The following is a 23610-nucleotide window of genomic DNA, read 5'->3' on the forward strand; positions in this document are numbered from 1 at the left end:
GAACCTTAACATTAAAACTGCCCAGCTAACAAAATCCTGTAAAATAAGACAAGGCAGCGTCAGCTAACTTTCGATATCTCTGTTAACGAGTCATGGGATTTTGTGACGTCAAAGTACAAAAGAGCAATATATTGTAGCAATATTTTGAGGAAGCTACGCCTTTATGTGGATTTAAATTGCTAAAATCAAACTATCATCACCATCACTGATCACATCGCTTAAAATATAATTACTCCATGTTCATTAATTAGTTTAATTATAGTAAATATAAATAAACTTATAAAACAGTATTCAAAATAATGTAAAAAAAAGTGCTTGTATTACTAAATAAAATAATAATACTATAATTTACGATATAAATATATTAGTCGTGACAATCGTTCACCATAATCGCATTTAGTGGGTCCAGCCCTGTTAGTTAACATCTGACTGTAACAGTGGCTTAACAGTTACATTAACATTAGCACAAACATTGTAATAATTAAGTGCAAAGGGCAACTTCCAAAGCAGTAACTACAAAAGTTAAGTAATGCCAAGCCGAAACTGTTAAATATTCAATACTTGATTCATAACGTGTATATATTGTTCAAATTCAAAAAGAAACGCCGATCACAACAGCTTACCGATAGCAGAAACTCGACTAAATTTATACACCAGTTGATAGCGTCGCCAGCTGTGCAGTTATAAAAATAAATAAACAAACGAACGGTCCATTTGCCCATTGCATTGTTGGTGAGCAAAGCTTCTCCTCCTGATAATGTCAACGTGCACCTAACTTTTCATTCATCCAGAGTCGCCGCATTGGCCACTTGCGATGCTGTTGTTGTCAACGTCAGCTGTGTCATTTTGAGTGAGACGTGGTGCGCCATAGAGAAAGAGAGAGCGAAAGAGTGTTGAAGACAGAAAGAGAGGAGGTAAGCAATGTAAACGTGCTGCACCTGCTTGCCTGCTTCCTCCCACCACCACCCCACCCTGACTCTTTCCATTTTTCGCTCCATTCTTCCTTCCTTCCTTCCTTCTGCTTCTTCTTCGTCTTGCGATGTGTAATATGTGGAATTATTAAAACCCGCACCTATAGCCATTTTATAAGGTGCGCTCGACTTGCCATTTGTGGCTGCCTTTTGCCATTCGTATAATTAAATCAAATTTTGTGTCTGTGTACACTGGAACTCTTATTGTCACTTTATTTAATGGGCGCAATTTGAAGTAAAAAAAAACAAAACAGAAAACAAAACAACAACAAAAAACAGCACAAAACGCAAAACCGCATTTAAATTTCTCAATTACAATTGCCAACAGCAGGTCGCTTTTTTTGTGAATCCACAAACCCATCGACAACCGTCAGTTGCAATCTGTTTGGGGCAGAAGCATGCGCTTTAATGAACCGGAGTTGGCTAGCTTGGCATCCAATATCACGACCAGATTCGACAAGGAGGGCCTGCTCATCATAACGGAGCGACAGGAGAGCATTTTCCGTCGCAGCGATGGTGAGTGGATGACAAGCAACAGTTCATTCAACTCTTCAATCACACGCACACACACACGATACATTTAGATGATGATTTTTTATTTGCGGGTTCTATCTATAATTTCCGCTTATCACCCACTCACGTACTAAACTCACACTCTTTATTGTACTTACATACATATACTATATACATACATATACATATAGATCAAGTAGATATCACACTCACGATTTGCTTATGCACTTTTTTTTGGTCATCTCTTGGTGCACATATGTCCGCAAAAAAATACAGTTAAGCTAGAATGCTGGTGCAAGCTGCGTGGCAATTTACTCTTCTATCTGAAAGACAAGAATCCAAAGTCATCTGTTGCTGGCGCTGTGGTCCTTCAAGACTGCCAGCCGCGCATCCATAATGATGAGCCCGACTTGGAGGGCTACGTATTCGATTTAGGTAATATATATATATATTTGTATGTGTATATTGTATGTGTGTACTTTATAATAAATGGAGCATTTGTAATTTGAAACAGACTTTAAGGACAGCCCCTCGCAACGCATTGGGACGCACAGTGCAGCGGATCGTCTTGATTGGGTGCGCAGCATTGAGGCGTGCTCTAATGAACAAATCGATCTGCAGATAAAACAGCTGCAGGAACAGATTGCCGCTGCCACAACGACGACAATGGGAAATCGGATTAATCAGGGACTGCCGTTGCCATTGCCATTGCCAATGGCCTCAACGATGCTAACGGATACCTGGCGAGCATCGTCGTCGGCGCCAGCGGTTGAGGCGCCCTTTGAAGGTGATCTTATACAGTTCTAAGGATGCGCTCCCCATTTTGGAAATTGGTTGTTTTTTATTAGCTGATCGCCGACTAACCACGAAAAGAATTCCAAAATCACTTTAACCACGGTTAACGTTAAATTTTAGTTTGTAATCCATACGGATTTGTTTTGTTTTACATGCACAACACGCTTTACACACAAGCACACACACACATACTCACCAAAAAAATTGTTTGCCAACTTTTGGGGTCCCTTATACACGGTTTAAAGGGCAGGTCGCGACTTTAGCCAAATGAAACCAAAGAAACGCCATATGATTTATGCTATGATGACACTTGCTGCAGCTGCTAAATTTAATATTCGAATTAAGTGAAGGCTGTGAAGTGTTTGTTAAGCTCTTAGTCGAGTTTTAACTTCGACAACTTTAAAAGCGCTCAGTAATTAAATTAAAATTGAGTTAAATGTGTTATTGTAACATAATGGTTTGGCTTAATCACGAATTTATACTCTGTAGAAATATTGTATATTTAATTATCCAATAGACTGCTTAAGGTAGTTTTTCAACGTTTGCGAATCTACAAAATTCTAACATTTTCTACACACTTCCCAATCAGCAATATGTATGCTTTATATATAATACTATATAAATTTGTACTTGAATCTAACAGCACAGACAAAAAATGCGGTGTGAAAGAGAGAGAGAAAGAAAAGAGACAGCAGTCAAAATGGGAGAAATGAATTTTATTCAAAGAATAAACTTTATTTGATTTATAACAATGTAATCAATTGATTTGTTCTTATTTTTCGAATCAATTTGTCACTCACACTCGGACACACGCACACACAACAATTTTTCACTGTTACCCTTCGTCTTGCAGATCTAGAGCTCTCTGAGCTGCCCATCTGTGAAACGGCGGTTTCCTGTGATAATCTGCCACTAGACGGCTTCGGGCGTGCTCCAAATCCGCGCGTCATCTGCTCCCTGCTCCAGCCTGGCGAGGATTGCATCTGGCGGCAGCATGCACGCACCGAGCTGCAGGAGCGCACCCGGACACCTCAGTTTCTATGCACCATTCGCTTCCTGCGCAGCGCCGGCTTCAAGGCGGCCACTCGACTCCTCTTCAGTGTGCACGATGTGCGGGAGCGTGTCTCGCACACCTCGCTGCCGCTCGGCCACGCCGAAGTGGCTCTGGGTGTCATTCAGGATGCGACACGATTGCGTCTACCTTTGAGTTCGCCGCGCGGCGAATGCGGCTTCATTACGCTCGCCTCATGGACTCCCGAACCGGCCATCGAGATGTCCCACGCCACTGGATTGGGCAAAACAATGCATGGCCTGACCCAGCCACCGCCACCACGCTCCACCACACAGCTGTTCGAGAACGGAGCAATTAGCAGAAAGGGCGCCAGACAAAAGGGTGAGTTGCATTTACCTAAATCGTTCAGTCGCATCCGGCGAATCTTAAAAAACAATCAGCAAAATACAATACAAAGACAATCAGACTTTATTTTTTTGTTCACCGGAACAGGTTTTAACTAATACTTACATGATGAATATTTTGGAGTATCACATAAAACCGAATTGATTTCAATTCGATAAGTTTAGAGAACCAAAAAAGTTATTCATACTAAAACTCAATGTTTTTCTCAATAAATAACGCAGTCTCAAATCGTCCTGATCAGCCGTTTGCCTATCTGTTGTAATGTGAGGAAACTTGGAACTTGGAACTAACTATTTGTTAGAATTACTATATCAGATAGCTATCAGAAAACTTATGGGTTAAAAATTAAGTTTTTAATTAATAATTTGGTTTACCTAAGCATTGCAAGTTGAAAACTAACAAAATCAAAATTGAAATAAAATTGAGGAAAAAAATAAAAGTTTAAAATTTACAAAATAAATAAGGTACAAATAAAAATAAAAATTGAGAATATAAATAATTAATTAAATTTTTATATTATCTTTGTTGTGTTGACTAATATTTTTTAATATTCAGAGTTCAAATATTCAGAAAATAATTTAGTTGCAATTCGAATATATATATATATATTTCAAAACTTTGTTTAGATTAGTCACGTCAATCAAATCAAATAATTCGACAATAAATGCAATTAAATAATATGAACAACTTTTTTGTTTTTTAAATTTTCTCAAGAAAAAAAGCTATTTCCTATGTAGTGATGAGTGTTATTATGCAACTTGCATTTTGCCCACAAATTATTCCTGCTTGGTAAAAAGAAATGTACTTAGTAATGCTCTCTCTTTCTTTTCATTCTGATTTTAGGTCATCGTCGCACTCAATCGCTGCCATTGAGGCTGGGCGTGCGACTGTTTGTGCCACATCAGTGCGGCGTGGCACGTGTCTGCGCCAATCCCTATCAGCATTCATACCGTCTACAGTCAACACTGGGCGCAGATATAAGTGTGCTGGAGACGCTGCTCGAGTCGCGAACATGTTGTGCGGTGCCGCAGCAGTTGCTCTCGATTTGGATACAGCGGGAGAAGGAGCTGCTGCAGGAGATATCTGGTATGGGTGAGCTGAGTGGCGAGTGGCGATGGCGTCAAATGAATCTGCTCGAGGAGCATTTGCGCCTCCTCAAGGACTATTCACAGGCCAAGCAGAACATACAGCAGCTAATGCGTGATGGCATCTACTACAAGCGTTCCGCTACCAAAACGGATGAGGCTCTCGAATTTCTGCCTGTCAATCTGCACGTGCAGCGCATGTGGGCACAAAATGATGCAATGCAGCGTTGCGGCGTCCTCGACATTATCACGGTTGGCGCTTTTACGCGTCACGATGCCAAGGGACGCAAGTGTGGCGGCCTTATCAAGTGAGTGGCTAATTATATATTATTATAAGTATATATATATATATATATATTTGTATTGTATTATATATATATATAAATATATGTTTTTTTTTTAATATTATTTTACGAATGATTCCAAGTTGAGAAAAGATCGCCCGAACTAACATGTAACCTTCTTGAATATATATGAAAAAGTAGAGAGCACGTGGAAATATAATATTATTTTAATATATATTATTACAAGTTTGTAACACTGCCCACAAATTAGTTAGTACGCAAGTCAATAGACTCAAAGACACCTAAATTGACTTCTGCAGAGGTTGCACAGATAAGGATGAAGATGAATCTTGAAAACACTCAGTAACATAGTAACAAGTTAAGCACCCTGGGAAGTCCTTCTCTAGCCGACCTATCTCAGTTAGCCAATCTAGAACCAATCAAAATTGCAAAATTTCTTAACACATCCAGTTGGACACCCGACTGATCTTAAGTCAGCAAATAGTAGTACTGCAGTTAGCCAATCCTGGCCTAAGTGAGTTGGCTTTATTGGTTAACAGCCGTATAACCTAACCTAACCAGCATATACACATCTGGACCGTAATATAGATGTGAGGACAATATTTTGGTGGCATATATGACTGATTTTTTAGTTGATTTAATATGGAATTATTTACATTTTGGTGACTAACGATTCATTTAGAACTGTTACCAAACAAATTAATCTGATTTTCATCATTCATTAAAATGTTGTCATTTTTATTTTCGCACCCTCTCATTCTCATTCTCTCTCAATAAACCATTGTGAACTTTTTCCCATTTTTAAATTAGTGGTTCTAAGCAAAGGAACCTTACCGGATATCCTATTAACTAACTTTGCACACCCTAATCGCCTTCGCGGAGTTGGCGAGGCTGAAAAAAAATTCCCAATTTCGCTGACTCAAAAGGATCGCTTTTAGCCAATAACACCATACAATTATCGGTTCTGAGACCGTACAATCGATGTATCGATGCAATTGTTATTTTTTCCTTAATCTTAGAGCTTAGACTATATCTTCTATCCTTAGCCCTGTAGTGATGCCCTCGGCCCATTTTATATAATTCGATATCACAGTTAAGCCTTTATTATAATGAATATATTAAAATCTTACCTTTTGCAAGCAAAATCAATAGAGAAATTAAAGTTTTCTTAATTTAATGTAACTCGCACCGATTTCACTGTCTACCTCCATATGCGCTTGCTTAAGTCAGACACAGTAAGAAACAATTTCGCCATATTAACAAATTAATTTAATGCATTTTGGATACGATATTAAAAAATGCACAAATTATTGTCTACACACCTATTTTACTGTCCAGTTGTGTAGGTATCAGAGGTCGCCTTTTTAACGCAAGTATAACAGCTAATATATATGTATATATCACAAATTTATAACCCGATTTTGTGTCGTTTTCGCTCCGATTGGTGTGCAGGCTGCTGCAGGAGAGCAAGTCATGGAAGCTGGAGCAGAGCAACGCATGTAAGGTGCAGGCGGCCAACGATGCCGTCCAGGCGACCAAGCAGCTGCGCAAGGAGATCGTCGAGCTGATGTCGCAACTGCTGCAATTGGCCAGTCGACGCAGCGCACGTGATATGATGCCGCTGTGCAACGAGATGGTGAGCAAAACGCGTACGCTGCTCAACATTTGGGAGCCGAGTATTGTGGAGGAGGCGGTCACATTTCTTGAGCGCCATCGCATCATCGAGGAACCGGACAATGTGCTGATGGAGCCGATGTCGCCATTTCGCAAGATTACCCAGCAGCTAAGCGCCCTGGAGCTCAAGTCACCGCAACTGGAGGATTTTGCGACACCAGTGGTGGCGCCACCGGATCTATGGCCACGCGGCCAGCCGCTAATGCGTTCGAACAGCTGGCATCCGAGCAGTTGCTTATCGCCATCCAGCTCGTTGGACATTAATGCCATTGATACGCTGCAGCATGTCGTCAAATGCTACAATGCGCATCTGCGCAGCCTCGAGCAGCGTGAACCGCTGGTTCCTCGCTGCGGCGGCGAGCCGTCATCTCTGGCCGAGGTCACATATCAATCACTACCACCCAGCTTGCAGGATCGGGTGGAGATGCGTGGATCGCAGCCACCAGCCGGATTTCTCGATACTAAGTTGATGAGCTCCTCGCCATCGGCAAACTACTACAGGCCCACGGAGGAACCAGAGCCGCTCGATCTCACCCAGCTAAACATTGAGGCAAGCGTAATGTGCCTAGTCAGCAAGCTGAAATTCTTTTGCGGTCGCTGCGACAGTCCCGCCATACGGCTGCGGCATCCCAGGGAGCCACTTAAACGCGAGGGCTTCACAGTGGCGCCCCAGCAGACGCCCGATGTGATTACTGCTGCGCCTCCATTACTCTCGGCCGGGCAGACGACACAGCAACGGAAACTGGATCTCGCAATGCCTGCGGCAGCATCAGCAGCGGCGCCTGCACCCAAAAAGGGCAACAAGTTCACCGACGGACTGGATCTATCGTTGACCACCGACTGGGTGGGTGAGCTACGTCCCAGCATGCGCAAGCTACGCCAAGCCATGGATCGTCTATTGAAAACGGCACGACTGATGCACTCCGTGCAGCGGCTGCAGCAGGATGTGCGCTGCAATCGCCTCCAGGCGACCATCACCTATCGCCGGGATGTGTGCTTCTCGCAGGCGGTAAGATATCCAGGCTGAGACATAGTTTTCAATTATTCTAAAATTCGACCTTATAGCTACCCTCTACAAATTACCAACAACTAAAGTGTGTGAAACACGATAAAAGCAGGCCTTTATTTGATTGAAAATGCATAAACCTAAATACATATGTTACTTACCTAATGCAGCCCCATGTAAGGCAACCGCTATATACCTCCTCTGTGATCTCTAAAAATAGAGTGACTGTATGCAGGCCACTTCAATTTTCTAACCATGAGAAAGCTGCTTGAGTTCGCTACCTGCTTAGGGCGTCGCATATTCATACTTAGTAATACAAGTAATTGTATATTACTGCATATTAACACGCATAACTGTTGAGTTTGGTTAGAACAACTTGACAAACAAAAAGTTGTTTCATACAAGAACTAATCTCTCAACCGAGTGTTCTAGTGGTAATGATATAGCGACTTAAAAAGTATTATTCGTTATTGTAAAACAAGAAAAATACGATTAATGAGGACAACATTGATATGCGGACAGACATGACCTTATCAAGATTATATGTATGCAGATACATAAATATTTTATGAGCTTTGAGTGGACTTCTTAAATGCAAGATGCCACCCTCTGAAAGGATACATCTACGAACGACGTGTTAATTGATTACTAAATTAACTCACTCTCTATCTCTCTCTCTTTCTCTCTGCTTCACTTGGCAAAGTTGACGTCTTTGGTCAGCGCCCTGATGCTCCGCCTGTGGGGCAGCGAGATGGATGACGCCTATTTGTCGTTGCTGCGCGAACTCGGTCCGCTGGCGTACTTTGAGGGTCTGCTGTCGCTATATGGCACCGAGATTGACATGTGGAGCGATATGTGCATTGCCATTGAGGATTTGTCATCGGTTGGGTTTACACTGGTGTCGTCGTCCGGCGAGACAGCGCCCATGCCGCGCATAACGGGTTCGAGGCAGGCGCTGGAGGTGATGCTGCCCACGCCGCAGCATGTGCTGGCCAGCGCTGGCTGTCTGGCTATTAACTTTAAGATCACGCCCGTATTCTTTAATATTGGCATCAACGAGAAGGCGACGCTGGGTCAAACGCACGAGCAGCATCGCTCCAATTTGGACAATTATTTGCGGATCAGCCAGTACTTTAGTCGCTATCGCAAGCTGGGCATGAATGCGACAGCCTCGGCGGATGCCAGCTACGGTGATTATGAGTTGCAATCGCTGCTCAGCTATATGGAGCAGCAGCTGCGCGCGAATGTGTCCAAGAACGTGAGAATTCTGCATCTGGCCGAAGATGCGTGCCGACTGATGGGTGGCCTGCGCTTCACGTCCTGCAAGAGTGCCAAGGATCGCACAGGCATGGCTGTCACCCTGGAACAATGCCGTGTCCTAGTTCGCGAATTTCATCTGCCTGCTAAAAATGTGCCTTATGCGCTCAGCACCATGCGCAGGTTTGTTTTGCAATCCTTAAACCTGAACTTGCTCCCCAACTCCTAACTGTTCGTGTTTTTTTGGTTTCAGCGAGGGCACTCGCATGGATAATGTGTTTAAGAATATTGGCAAGCACAAATACGCTTTCAATTTGCCTCAGGTTATAATGCTGCCGGCCATGTATAGGCCACCAGTGGGCGCCTATGGTAAAGCCCAGACCTAGGCCCAAAAGATTTGAACCTCCAGTTACAAATTTGTTTTAGGCTAAGTGACGAATACTTATGAGAAACATATATATAAATATATATGTAGTATATATAGTATATACAAAACAGTGCCAAAAATCAAAGAAACAAAGCAACACAAGTCAACCACATCAATACAAATACAAAATCCTAATAATCAAAATCAAAGTAAATCATCACACATTCAAATGAATGAGCTAAAGATTGAATACGAATACCAAAGGATTTTTTAACACATCAAACGATTCCATGGATAACAAATTGCTAGCTTTCTTCTATTCATGTATGTATTTATTTAAACTATTATATAATTCATACACACGGTATACTCGGGTATTTTATTCTTTGTCGAGGAGCTCAACCTCTACTTTATTGGTTCAATTCCACGTACTTCCAGAGTTAAGACCGTTAAGCAACTTACCAAATTACAACAAAACAAAAAGAGAGAAGAATGACTATTATACTATTATTTAATAGTCCTGTACACGCCCGGTGCCCAGTTGACGTTTGCGCAGTTCTGTTTTGAGCCACGAGGGCACATCGCGCAAGGGATGGGCATTGGGGAAGCGTAGCGGCGCCTGCGCTCCGTGGAACGGATGCGTTTTGGCTAACTTGCGCTGTAGATACTCCTTGTTGACCTGTTTGGCATCGCGATGCTTGTCCATATACAGATTGAACGGCTGCTTGAGCGGAAAGAATTTCTGATCCGCCAAATACGGGCTCGGGAAGTAGTACTCAAACACCGGCTCCTTGATCTCTGCAAGAGTCGAACGCATATTTAGCATGCATAGTGTATGTCATATGGTATTAAAAAAAAACATTACTCACGCAACACATGATGATAAAATTGTGTGAGAGACTCGTCCCAGTTGGTTTGATAGAAGGCCAGTCCCGCTGGTGTCAGGTTATCCTGATGATGCCGATAGAAGTCCAGTGTTCTAAAGGTACGCTTCTCTAGATTGCTGTAGTCCTTGGCATCCAACTTGTACTCAGTCATATCAAGGCGAGACCACTGTTTATACAGCACAAAGACCATCCGCTGATAACCCAAACCTCTGGGCGGAAACGGTGGCAGATAGTCGGCCAGCACTTCTCCATCGCTGATCTTCCCATTGGGTATATTGGCGCTAATTTGTGTGTTCATTATTAGAGTGAAGATGGAGCAAATTAAGGACTTACATGAACCAATGCAGGCACTCGGCTGCATGATTTGTGTAGTGTGCATCGGGATTGGTGGCCAGCAGGGTCCAGTAGCTGTCGCCCTGTGATGTCTTCCCAGTAATGGGATCCATTTGGCCATCGAAACTGATCATAGGCACTTTGGCCGCCTCTGCGGGCTTAATCACATTACCATTGTGGACGGGACTGATGGTATTCGCGTCCAGCTCATAATGTATGCTTAGCGGGACACGGGGCACAAAGTAGGCGCTACAAAACAGATGCTCAAAGATGCCATAATGATCCGCCAGCAGGCGAAGATCATGTTGACCCGTTGTCTGCACATATGAATCCTGCACCTTGTCCAAATCGATGAGCACTACGTAAAGAGCAACCATCAAAATCTTGTGAAATTTGCCTAAGTACTTACACTAAGCAGACAATACATAAGAGGCGTCAATTCGACAAAAAAGTGAATCAGGTTTTTTTGTGAGCTTCTCGGCCCAGATGGCCTCGCGTGTCGAGCAGCGAACACACGAAGGTCATTTTTTAATTTGACTTCGCTGCGACAACATTGCGGGTAAAAAAAAAACCAGCCTTTTATAAGCATGCGTGCATGGCTGCGAACAGGTACGCACCTTTTCTAGCAGGCCTTTATTAGTTATGAATGCGTGCTACCGGATCTCGCAGACCCTTGAATGTGTGCGAAGATGACAGCAATATTCTATTCTTGTCGTTTTGTGTGCGAGTTGCACTCGATTTTAAATTTTTTAGTTTTTGGGCCTGATGTGGCGTAAAGTGGGGTGGTTTAACTGTTGACCAACTTTGTACCCACAGCCCGCAAAATATATGGTGCAAATCTAAAACAGGGTACCATTGTCTCGAAATATGAAGTTCATTGTTTCTCGACGAGCACACATACAAATACGCATACATGCAAAGGTAGGTTTCAACGGGATCATGTCACAGTGCGCGGACGGCTGTTCGAACAAGCAATTTCGGATGTCGAGACAATGATACACCTTTTTAGATTTCCACTGGGCAATGTTGTTAGAAAACAGATTTATAGTTGATTGGATTAGATTTGTTTTCTGACTGTCGACTATTTAACTTTTTATTAACGCATATTAAGAATTCATCTGAAAGAACCTACTTTCAAATTTGTTAAGCTAAAGTTGCCATTCTTAGGCCTGCTCAGTGGTACTTATGATAATGGACGATAATTTGTTTCTTTTATGAATCCGATCATTATTATAATGAATAAAGTTATTTTTACTTTCGTCAATAAAGTGTCATTAAGATTATTACTGATGTTTGCTAAGTATTGAACGCAGCATGAAATTGTTTTAAGAATTATGTGCCTCATGTGAAATAATCTGCTGTAATACAATTACACAAATGTTGATAGACAAAAAAAATATATAAATAAAATTTGTTTAAAACGTACGCAAACAATAATTTTTCGAACTTTGGATTAAAATATAGCTGTCAACAGATCTGGTTCTAGGGAATACAATCTTTGGCGTGCCTAAGATATCTCCTTTTCTTTGTTTTTTATTTTTTTTGTATTGAGAGAGAAAATAATAATAGACTTTCACTGAAATGTCACATGATGAGTTAATGTGTGTAAACTTTGCGGTCTACTAAGATATGCCGAGCAAATTAACTAGCTTTGAGTGATATTATCACCATCGGAGTGCAATATCGGAACTATGTTGTCTACAAGGGTACGTAATATGTGCCGGGTCCTATATAGAGATCTTATATGCAAGCTACTCACAGTTGTTGCTTCGCGCCAGCTGCTCCAGCTCCTTGCTGACACGCTGTGCTCGCAGGTGATCGAGGCGCGCCTTTAACTGAGCCGAACGCGATGCTTTCAGCTGCGGAAAGCCAATGTTGATGCGTGCCTTCAGTTCGGGATCGCTGACGTTCTCATCTGTTAACAAATTTCTACTTACTAACAGTTGGTTACATCAACTGGGAAACTCACCTCGCAAACGCTGCTCGAGCGTTCGTGCCACACCGGGCGGCTTGCCACGCAGCGTGTGTCCGTTGCGCGTGCTGGCATTGAACATCAATAGCACCGTGAATTGTGTGACACGCAAACCGCCACCTATGCTTCTTTTCATTAATAAATTACTAAAAGACATTGTGTTTTATAAAGCGGCCTCGCGTTTTTAACAATCGCCCAGCTGATGGCAGTCGGTGGTCAATAGTCGCCAGTCAATAGACAGAGCTGCTAATATTCAGTGTTGAGCAGTGCCTGTGTTAGTGTTCGCTACTTAATACAGCGGTCTGGCAACCTTGACAGATTTAAACTTGCTCTTTCAAATGGTTATGGTTTCGCTCTTATGGCGATCGCACAAATGCAAATTATTCCATTTAGCCGAGTAAGCACTCAAATATTAGATGCTCCTTACCATTTCCGGTTTCATTACAGCGTTGTGTGTACATTTGTGTTGTAATTCAATCTAATGTGGGCTAACTCAACGAAATTGCATTAGTCAATGCTTGTTCCTGCAAAAGCATTAATATTATTTGTTTGATAGGACAAAGTATCTGCTTTGACAAAAAGAGTATGCCACTAATTAGCTTAATGGATCAAGATAGACATCTGCATCGATTCGTAATACGCATGTAATTTAATATAAAATACAGAATACGAATACTTAACACAATATTTCGCAACTTTAATGTACACACAGTTTTATCAGTTCAACCGCATATCCAGTGTTAACAGGAAAAAAGCACACTGCTTACGAGTGCCGGTGACGAGCCTCCTACACACACACACGCCCACATCGGTAAATGCTTACATAGAAATGTATGTATTTTTTGTATGCATGTATGTACGTTTGTATGTATGTATGTAGATTAGTAAGCACTGTTATACGGATACAGTCATAGTAAACCAGTTTGCATGCGCGCCATATAACAGTTGGCGCTGTGGCTGCCGCTGTCGCTGCCACTGTTAGCGCAGCGATGGTTGTTGCGTCGGCGCTGGAAAAGGACAAACTCAAGGGCAATTCACTGCTGAAGCTAAATAAAGGCGCGTCAGGAGTGCCGCAATGGCTGAATATAAAGTCAAAGCGAATATCTTAAGCTGTTGCCACATGTACACATAAGTAAGTAAGTAAATAAGAGTGTAAGATTCGTAAATATATAGCTAATCAAGGGTCATTGGGCCGCAAATCATTGTCAGTTTTGAATACCAGAAATTAGACATTTGTGCGCTGCCCACGCCGCAAAGCCGCCAAACCTCATTCTCTCCAAAAGTCACTCAAACCGCTCTCAGCGCTCTCGCTCGCTTTGTTGTTTATGGCTATTTGAGGTTATGTTCACGCTCGTTAATATTTAAACATTTCCTTGTGCTCCTGCATTGAATCTATTGTAGTTTTATTGCCATAACAAAGAGTCAATGTCATTTCAACTATCTGGGGTAATTGTTGCTGTTTGATTTTTATAGGATATATTATTGTCTGCATACTCCTAGGTGTTTATTACGTTTATTCAATTTTTTTCCAGTGCGCGCGCACTTCCGCAGGATTCCCTTCAAGCCGGCGAAGCTTCTGTTCTTTGTGTCCAGTGTTGCTAGTTGCGTTTCTCACACTCACAAAATATAAATTTACAGTATTCACGCCATAAGATATAATATTTCTACGTAAACTACCCATGGGAACTATAAAAAAAGAATCTGAAATAAATTTGAGCGAATGACAAAAGGAAAACGTTCATATTATTCTCTGTTATATTTTGTATATTTCTCTATTTGCAAGTTGGCAACTCTGCTGCTGTTGAAAATGGTCTGAGTGCAGAATCAGCGAGTTTTGTTTGGAATGCAGCAGATATTGGTTATGCACGATATCATTAAGTTAAACCCCTTCTTTGTATAATTAGGACCCCAAGTTATATGCAAATTATATGCAAATGTGTGTTTGAAATACACTATAAATATTTAAATTTCCCGTGCACCGCCTTCAAAAGTAGACTTGGTTGCTAGTAATTGATAAGCATTGCGTCCGGGACACTTGAACGTGTCCCGATTTGAGTAATCACTCGGCGTACATTGTATAGAATCGATCGTAATATATAACTCATCAAGTAGTCTATATACAGTGTCTTACAGTTCATTTCGGGCAGTGTCTAGCAAAAATGTTAATTGCATGGCCTAAACTAATTATACAATATTTTTCAAAAATTCCAAAGACCGATGGCAGGTACATATATTAACCACCTAAATGACTACATGACCCCTATAAACTAGGGTTTCCCCACTTGCTAGGTCAGGTTATGTAAAAAAGTACCTTAATTTATGGTCACACATTATTTGGAACATGGGCGTTATGGACACCTGGGTGCCATAAAACCCGGATTTTTTACGTCAGGTTGATTATTCTCGGTATAAATAGACCTATCCTTCGTAGTCAGTATATTTATATCCTGCATCTCGGGTGCCACCAGCCAACAAGGACTATGGACAAACGGATTACCATTGAGCAACGGAATCTCATCCTGGAACACTTCAAGATTGGATATTCATATCGCCAAATAGCTAAAATGGTAAATCTGAGTACCACAACTGTATTCAATATCATTCGGCGCTTCGTCGACGAAAATCGGATAGAGGACAAGGTCAGAAATGCACCAAACAAGATTTTCACCGAACAGGAGGAGCGGAGGATCATCAGGAAAATAAGGGAAAATCCCAAGCTATCGGCTCCAAAACTGACTCAACAAGTGCAGGATGAAATGGGGAAAAAGTGCAGTGTGGAAACTGTGCGCCGAGTTCTGCGCAACCATGACTTTAATGCCCGAGTACCACGGAAGAAGCCCTTTATAAGCGCAAAAAATAAAGGGACTAGGATGGCATTCGTCAAAACCCACTTGGACAAGGATTTGGAGTTCTGGAACACATTCATATTTGAAGATGAGCCCAAATTAAACATTTTTGGCTCAGACGGACAAAATTATGTGTGGCGACAGTCCAATACTGAGCTGAGTCCCAAAATCCTAAAGGCAACAGTCAAGCACGACGGAGGAAGTGTCATGGTATGGACATCTATCTCGGAAGCCGGCGTCGGAAATTTGGTGTTTTTTGAAACAACAATGGACAAGAATGTGTATCTAAATATATTAAAGGAAAATGTACTCCAAAGTGCCGAGAAGCTAGGAATCCGGCGTACTTTCCGGTTCTACCACGACAACGACCAGGACAACAACCAACCATAAGTACAGTACAGGATTAGTACAGTCCTGGCATATCTGGAACTGCCCCCACATGATAATTCCGCAGGCCCAGTCTCCAGACTTAAATGTTATTTAAAATTTGTGGGCTCTGCTGGAAAATAACATCAGGAATCACAGATCCGATCTCAAAAATACTCTGCTGGATGAGTGGAGCAAAATCAGTCCAGAAACGACCCGGAAGCTGGTATCTTCCATGAATAATAGGTTAAGGGAAGTTATTAAGGCTAAAGGATATCATACTAAGTATTAACATCCTATTTAAGTTTTTATACGCCTAACATGTTACTTTTCTAAGACTGTTCCAAAAAAACTTAGACATGTATTTTGGACATGTTTTCAGTTTTTGACCAATTTTAGTTAATTAATTAATATTTTTATAAAAACTGAAGTTTCCTTTTCAAACGTGATATAACATAAGACAAATTGGCATTTAAACATTTTGCGTTTGTTGTTTTGTTTAAACTTTATAGCACTTTAAATATTTTGCTAGGCGCTGTTCCAGTTGAACTGTGAGACACTGTATACACTATACATACACTCAAGTATGTTGAACTAATCTAGATACCTGACACCCCCTGAAAGAGATCAAAGTATTTGTTTTTTTTATTTGCAGGCCTCTCATTGAGGGCTCGCTTAATAGGTACAACATCAACTGGTGATTATCGCTTTACTTTGAGCATGAATTATTTTGCCAGGCTGTTTGTGCCATCGCTCTAAAAGGTTCCTGACCGTCCTTATCAATACACATGTGCCCTCCACTTTTACTTTCCAATTGCAATACGATTACATCAAATTGCATTTACCTTGGGGTCTGATCTCGATGTGTTTACAAGTAGTTTATTATAATATATGTATCATATATATTAATATATATAGCATATATATATATTATAATAAACTACTTGTATCATATATGATATATATCATTTTGAATTGTATAACGAAATAAGCGACATAGTTATTAAAAAAAAAATATTTGTAAATGATTAGTAACAATTTATTCTTTAAAACTATACAATGAAAACTATTATAAATTATTTACGATCAATATCATTTAATTATCCATTATCAATATCTAAAATTTGACTTCAAAATTTTCCACGACATTATTCTGAATGCAAAAGATCAACTCGAAAATCGCAAATTTGAACATTTGTATAATAATAATAATTTCTCGACTTTGTAGATCCATTATCTAATTATCTAATGTACTTCTTACTTCGTTAGTTTCTAGTAAGTTGTATTTATTGACGTATTTTAATATCTGCTTATCATAAAAATATATTGTGATATATATTTATGTGTTCATATTTTTAATGACACATTTCGCTTGACAGGAAACCACTTGACCCACCCATTCAGCACCACTTGCAGCAGCGCCCATTCTGAAAATTCGCATACCCATTCCCTGATCGTATTGTTTATATGGCCAGCCATAAAAATGTTTTAATTATTGTTTGTAATCATAAACAAGATTGCGCTTGAAGCAGTTGATTTTGTATATGTTGTTGGGAATATTTCACGTATGGGATTTTGAATAGGTCTGGGGGTCTGTACATCTGTGATCTTTGCATTTGACACTTTTGTGTCTGATTCGTCTTCCGACGTGACCATATCAGTATGTGTATGTATGCATATACATGTGAGGATGTATGTTTGTAGTTCGCTGAGATGACAATTCTCTCGTCGTGCGTTTCGTGTCACACATGCTGGCACTGTGGTCATCGTAGTCACCGGTTACGAGCAGTTACGTTGTTCATAAACTTTGCCTTTGTGTATTCACATATTGCGCAGTTCTTAACGGCAAAAATTGCCACTCAACAAATCGTATTCACGATAACCGTTTGCTGCAATTGCATTCCCAAACAATCAATGAGTCGTATATACATACATGCATACACACTCATTGCATTCTGGGCGAAAAACACCGTGCAAACGGAGTCGAATTTTCATAATTTTAATTTTTAACTAACCTACGTACAATTGATACAATTTAACATTATCCAGTACAGTTGTATTTCTTTAAGATGGATGACTAGTTCATTTGACTTTATAGTGGGTGTAAAAAAATCAGGCAAATACAGCAACTTAGCACTCCGATGCTGAGAACGTAATCCAACTGCTGAAATATTAGAAATGTAATATACACTTAAAAAAAAAAAAACATGCAATAACAATTCTATCTATCATGTCAAATAATTAAGAGGTAGACCAGCTGGCTATTTCTAGATAGCACAAAAAAAAAAAACAATAAAAGCGCGTTGAACAATATAACAATATTCATGTTGGGGTTTACCTAATCAGAGCAATTTATCAGGTGTACCAGTCTGAAACTGCTATATCTCATAATAGCTGATCTCTTTGCTTGGGCCTCCAAGCAATTACTGTTATCATTCTGAACATTCAAGTCTATTTTTGTAATTCATTTAGACGGACCGACGAAGCTGACTGTGATCATATTGCATTTTGGCTCAGATCAATGCAGCTCGATTTCATTTGCAGTCGATGACAATAACAAAATAGTTGCTATATGACATAACCGAAACAATTTCGCTCAATGACTTTATATAAGCAATGATAATGCATTAAAAACAAACACTCTAATTTACATAAATGCTAAATAAACAAGTCAAAGCACTTGCTTCGTTTGATATCGAACTGTGGAATCATCTGCACCAATTGATGTAATTAAAGACTACAGATTTACGAATATATTTAAAACTTCAAAGTGTGCAATTTAATTATTTATTTAATGTGCACCAAAAATGTTTCCGAATACTAATTTATAATTAAATTATTTATTTATTAAATGTGCACCAAAAACGTTTTCTACGAGAACATTTAAAAGTACAACATTTATAATTGAAATACTTATTTACTTAGTGTGCACTAAAAGGTCATTTACTGAAAACAATGCATCAGTAAAAAAAATAAATATTTTAAGTTAAATGTAAAATTCAAATTAAGTTTACAAATTAAATTATATCAAATCAAAAGAGAATATTTAAATTTAATTTTTGAAATAAAAAAAATATACATAGAATATAATAAATCAGGGCGTTTTAAAATTATTCCAAATTTATAGCAGAGAAAACTCAAAAATACAACAAAACAAAATAGTAGGAAGGGGGGAGACAGATAGCGCCAATTATTGAAAAATCTTTCAAGAGCTACAGAGATTAGTGTATACTTAAAAATATTCAATATCTGGCTTTATCTAAACGTAAACATGTAAGGTAAAGTAGTGTACATTAGTGTAAAAAGTAGCTTGAATCGAACTGATTCACTAATATGCCCGATATACATATGTTTACATATATACATATGAGCAATGCAGAAACGTGATCTATTCCATGTGGGCCTCAGTGACACTTTTCGTGGTTATCAGCCAAATGAACTTGTTGTTCTTTGAGTTTTTGTTATTGCTATTGCTTATCAATATTTATTGTTATTGTATCCCAACACACCTTCCAAGCAAGCAAATAGACATTTTGCGGTTTCTGTTGCTCACATGATCGCATTACATTGATATTCCCTCAGGGGAACAACTGACTAAATCAGTTAAAAAATAAATAAATTTCATTGCGAACAGAAAACCCCAAATTCAGATTTAGAGCCACAAGTTCAGTTCTGCAATCAAGTGTGTTTCCCAAAAAACTAAATAACTAATTTTACATAATCTTATTTCGAGAATGTTTCCATTTAAATTTTGTGTTCAATCTATCGATTTTGGCATTCTGAAAATAAGTTTATTTACAAACATTGGGTTTCAGTTTTACAGAAAATATATAAAACAAAGTATATGTTCCAGAAAAGTGATCAAGTAAGAAGATAACAAACTTGATTCAACCATATTCACTCTACAATAAACGGAGTCAATCTATAAATTCATGGCTCAAAATTCTTCATTTTAGGCTGTTGTTTACTTCTCAGTGTATGCATATAACGATATACTCGTATGTATATGTATATATAAGTGGTCGGTTTTTTTTTTTGTATATTTGGGGGCTTCATAAACGGCGCAAATTGATTCAAGTGCTTCGTTGATATAATAAAATTGTATGCCATACATTTCTCTGGGCAACATCTTCGAAACTGTTCCCATTAATTGAACGAAATTTGGATTCAGCGCGAGTCGAGTTTGTAGTTCAATGCGGTTCCCTCCGGCTTTGAGACAATTGTTTCGCATTGGTTGCGAACCAATTGACTGGCAGTTAAGTGATTATGTGCGCCAGCCTATCGACTCATTCATTTCTTCGTTACAATCAACATCTATCTATATGCCCGTGATCTTGTAAGATCATGAAATACTCCTGTGGTAATAGACTTTAGACTCACGTCACTAGGTTATCGGTTATCGGCTATTGAACCTCGGCTTTGGCCTCCAATGATAAGCTAGTTTTGTCTGGCTCAGTAAATCCAACACACCGACTAAACCACATTTAAAATAATACAATAATCGCTTGAATTTCCAAGAAGTATCAATACTTACGATGGTCCCCTTTTTGACTCGTTAATCAAAATTGTCTGAATGCCTTGAATATCTTATTAAGATTTAATATATTTCTTTTCACATCTTCTGTTCATTAAATTTAAAACAATGATGATACTTTAAAAGTGTGTATTAAAATACAAATTCCAGAAAACATGCCCATTTCAACAATAGGATTTCAGACGAGAATGCATGACTACAAGATACCCTGTGTGCCCAAAACACGCATGTCTGCCACATAATTCTCGTTTTACCAATTTCTAAAGAGTTCCGAGCATTGAAAACTGATCTGGTCTGACTGGTCTTAAAGAACAAGTAGATCAACAATTAGTCGGCTTGTTTCGGCTATTTTAATACATTCCCTGTCCGTCGCTTGCCTCTCAGCTTTTTAATTTCATGTTCTAATTACTATATATAATTTAAATCTAGTTAAAATACAAAAAAAAAATAGCAATAAACCAAACCCAAACATAAAAAACCTTTTACGAAAAACAATTTCGTAAACAATATGTGTGCAATATTTTAAATTATATATTGTAAATATAAAATTTCGCAAGGCAGGAACAATGACAGCGCCAGTGTCGACGCCAGCAGTGGCTTCATTAAACCTTAAAAACAACTCACAATCTAAAAATTTCACAATAAAAATGCTGCTATAAGCATTTGAATACATATAGCAACAGCAAAAATACACGTAAGAATGACTTGGTCGTGAGAGCTCGACTAGGAGATACCCTGAACCCAAGTCTAAGATATAGAAAATTATTGCGTTTGCTATTTAATTTGGTAAATATGAAGATACGAGTTGCTGCCTTTTTTTCTTAACTGATCTTGGTAGCATTTTTGCACCCAATGAATATTTTGTCAATATATTAAATATAAATTAATTATAAATATATCCTTAAAATTGTCTTTTCCAGCCGTTGTTAATCGATTTGCATCGATATACGGGAAAAGTAATCGATAAAATAAATTCAAAGCGACTACGTATATGGCATATAGGCATATGAGTCCATACTTTAACAAATTTTAAGTCTCTCGCTCTCACAAGCTCTGAGGGTGTTCATGCAGACATGATATTTCATACTTCATTATACCCTTTTTACTATATTTCATTGGGTTCAGAGTACACTGAAAAACAAAAAAAAAAACGAAATAATTTGCAGTTGTGTGTGTAATATAATAAAAACAGCAATCAATTCAAAGAGAAACCACAACAACAACGAGGAAACTGCGTCGCGGCGTTGTTTTTAGTTGAGGTTATTATTTTTAATATTTTTTTTAGCCAATTTGAAGCATAATTACCTTTTTTTTGCGAGCGTTTTTTCCCTATTATCTGTCTCCATGGCTGTCCATAGGTAATTAGTAGATCCCAGTATCGTTGTTTGCTTTCTCGTCATGCACCGATTATAACTATTTTCGCTCCGACCAAACGTAATCTTAAAGATCTGTTTTCCGAATTCCATCCAACTATCCCCATATCTACTTGCACACTTAATTTATTTGCATTTTGCGCAGTGGAAATGCTGAAAGCAGATAGATTTGCATTGCATACACACAAAACAATACAAACATTTTGCAGCATTTGTGCCTAGCGCTACTGGAAATTTGAGATAAGATGTGTTATCAATTACTCAAGCTAAATTAGGTACTTATATTTCCAATTGCACATTCCAATCTCTTTATTAGCACGTATTTATAGATATGAAAAAATAGGATTACCAGTTCCCAATATTTTTGTGCACTTTAACAATTTCAATGTAACTATTTGCAAAAGTAATGGAAAAGGCGACCACTAATTGATTTATTTTTATATATTTTCTGTAATATAAAAATGTATATTATTTTTTTTTCCAAAATTTAATATTTACATAAATGTTTGTTTATATAAACACAGTATATATTTATACACACATTGATTTCTAAATTGGAGTCCAATTTGTCATTTGAGTTACTTGCCGCATTACGTCCCCACCGCTGCGATATTTATGTGTGAGTGCAACAGGCGGATAAGGAAACACTCAAAATATATATATGCACTTGTTGCATTAAATACACGTTTTCAGTTGCACACCCATGTACATACATACATAGCAATTAGTTTTGGCTAGATGTGGTTGCTACTACATCAAATGGAATCTTAATTCGCGTTGGCTGCAACCAACGAGTGCCAACAAAACCGACAACATTATTGCGCTGGTAAAATGAGCTCCAGCGATTGTTGAGATTCCAATTGATGTAGTAACAACAACACATGATTAGTTTACGTTTGCACACTTTCAAAAACTGCATTTAGCATTTGCATAACCAGAACGAACATGAAGATACACAGAGAGCGAAAGAACGGCAGTGAAAGAGAGAGAGATAAATAAAGAGAGTGTGAGATAGAGGTTTAGAGAATAAAGCCTGCTATGACGCAGGAAGAGACCAGTGCAAATGCCAATGTCGCAGTCTGTTAGAGTTCCAACTAAAATCAAATAAAAATATCTCATAATAAAATATTGTATATGTGTCGGCCTTTTCTTTAAATATTAACAAATATAATATTACATTATTAATGAGCAACGTGGAGGTCTGCGAACCATAACATCCAATCAGATATCAAAATATATCAAACTAAACAAGATTTGGCGAAAATGTCATAAGCATCATCAGCCAGTAAACATACCCTTTACTTAGGCTTCTACTATTTGTTGATTATAGTGTATTTGTAAATAGCCACAAAAACGTCTGTCGTTCTTCAATTCTCTATTTCTCTCTCTCCCTCTTTTCTCCTGCTGCTGCTGCTCTCCGTTCTTCGCTAGCGAATTTCAAATGCGTATTTTGTTTTCATTTAATGCTTACTACAAAAAAATGATCGACAATCCTAACAATACTGTTCTTTAAATTTAGATATTTATTTTTACACATTTTCTTTCATTTTATGTGCCGAGCAAAAACAAAGTGCGAAGCAAGCACAAAGCATATTTGCTAAATTGCCGCAAAATTAACTCAAGATCGCCACACAACAAAATACCAAAATGTCAAAGTATTTGCTGATAAATAGTTTCTACGCCCGTCCGGTCTACTGACGTATGCGTCCGAGCAAGGATTATACACATATATACAAAGGTGTACATATATATTTAGATGGATTACAGATATGTATATATGTACATACATATATATGCAGACACATATGTACACACATTCAGACATGCAGTCCATTTATATACATTTGTATGTAGATGTTACTAAGTGGCTGATTTTAAAGCTACGCAAATGCGAACATATGAGGGAATA

The 23610-nt window shown here is 38.9% G+C and overlaps 2 protein-coding genes across 3 annotated transcripts; one reads left to right on the forward strand and one right to left on the reverse strand.

Annotated features, from left to right (window-relative positions):
• The first annotated feature begins 529 nt into the window (after nt 1-529).
• LOC6565334 (inositol polyphosphate-4-phosphatase type I A) lies at nt 530-9627 on the forward strand. 2 transcript variants are annotated; one of them, XM_001990876.3, is made up of 10 exons: nt 530-732; nt 792-914; nt 1300-1487; nt 1761-1919; nt 1999-2271; nt 3133-3672; nt 4540-5089; nt 6539-7769; nt 8470-9206; nt 9277-9627. In XM_001990876.3, exons 3-10 carry the CDS (start codon nt 1370-1372, stop codon nt 9407-9409), a joined length of 3741 nt encoding a protein of 1246 aa, XP_001990912.2. In that variant the 5' UTR covers nt 530-732; nt 792-914; nt 1300-1369; the 3' UTR covers nt 9410-9627. The 2 variants fall into 2 exon arrangements, with proteins under 2 accessions (XP_001990912.2, XP_032594385.1); XM_032738494.2 differs by having other exon boundaries at nt 1303-1487.
• A 130-nt stretch (nt 9628-9757) lies between these two features.
• On the reverse strand, nt 9758-12812 carry LOC6565335 (39S ribosomal protein L38, mitochondrial). The gene is made up of 5 exons (XM_001990877.2): nt 12580-12812; nt 12370-12525; nt 10611-10968; nt 10260-10558; nt 9758-10188 (listed from the first exon to the last, which is right to left on the reverse strand). Exons 1-5 carry the CDS (start codon nt 12737-12739, stop codon nt 9902-9904), a joined length of 1260 nt encoding a protein of 419 aa, XP_001990913.1. The 5' UTR covers nt 12740-12812; the 3' UTR covers nt 9758-9901.
• Between the last annotated feature and the right edge of the window lie 10798 nt (nt 12813-23610).

Source organism: Drosophila grimshawi, unplaced genomic scaffold (assembly GCF_018153295.1).
Source record: "Drosophila grimshawi isolate 15287-2541.00 unplaced genomic scaffold, ASM1815329v1 contig_1006, whole genome shotgun sequence".
Lineage (NCBI taxonomy): Eukaryota > Metazoa > Arthropoda > Insecta > Diptera > Drosophilidae > Drosophila > Drosophila grimshawi.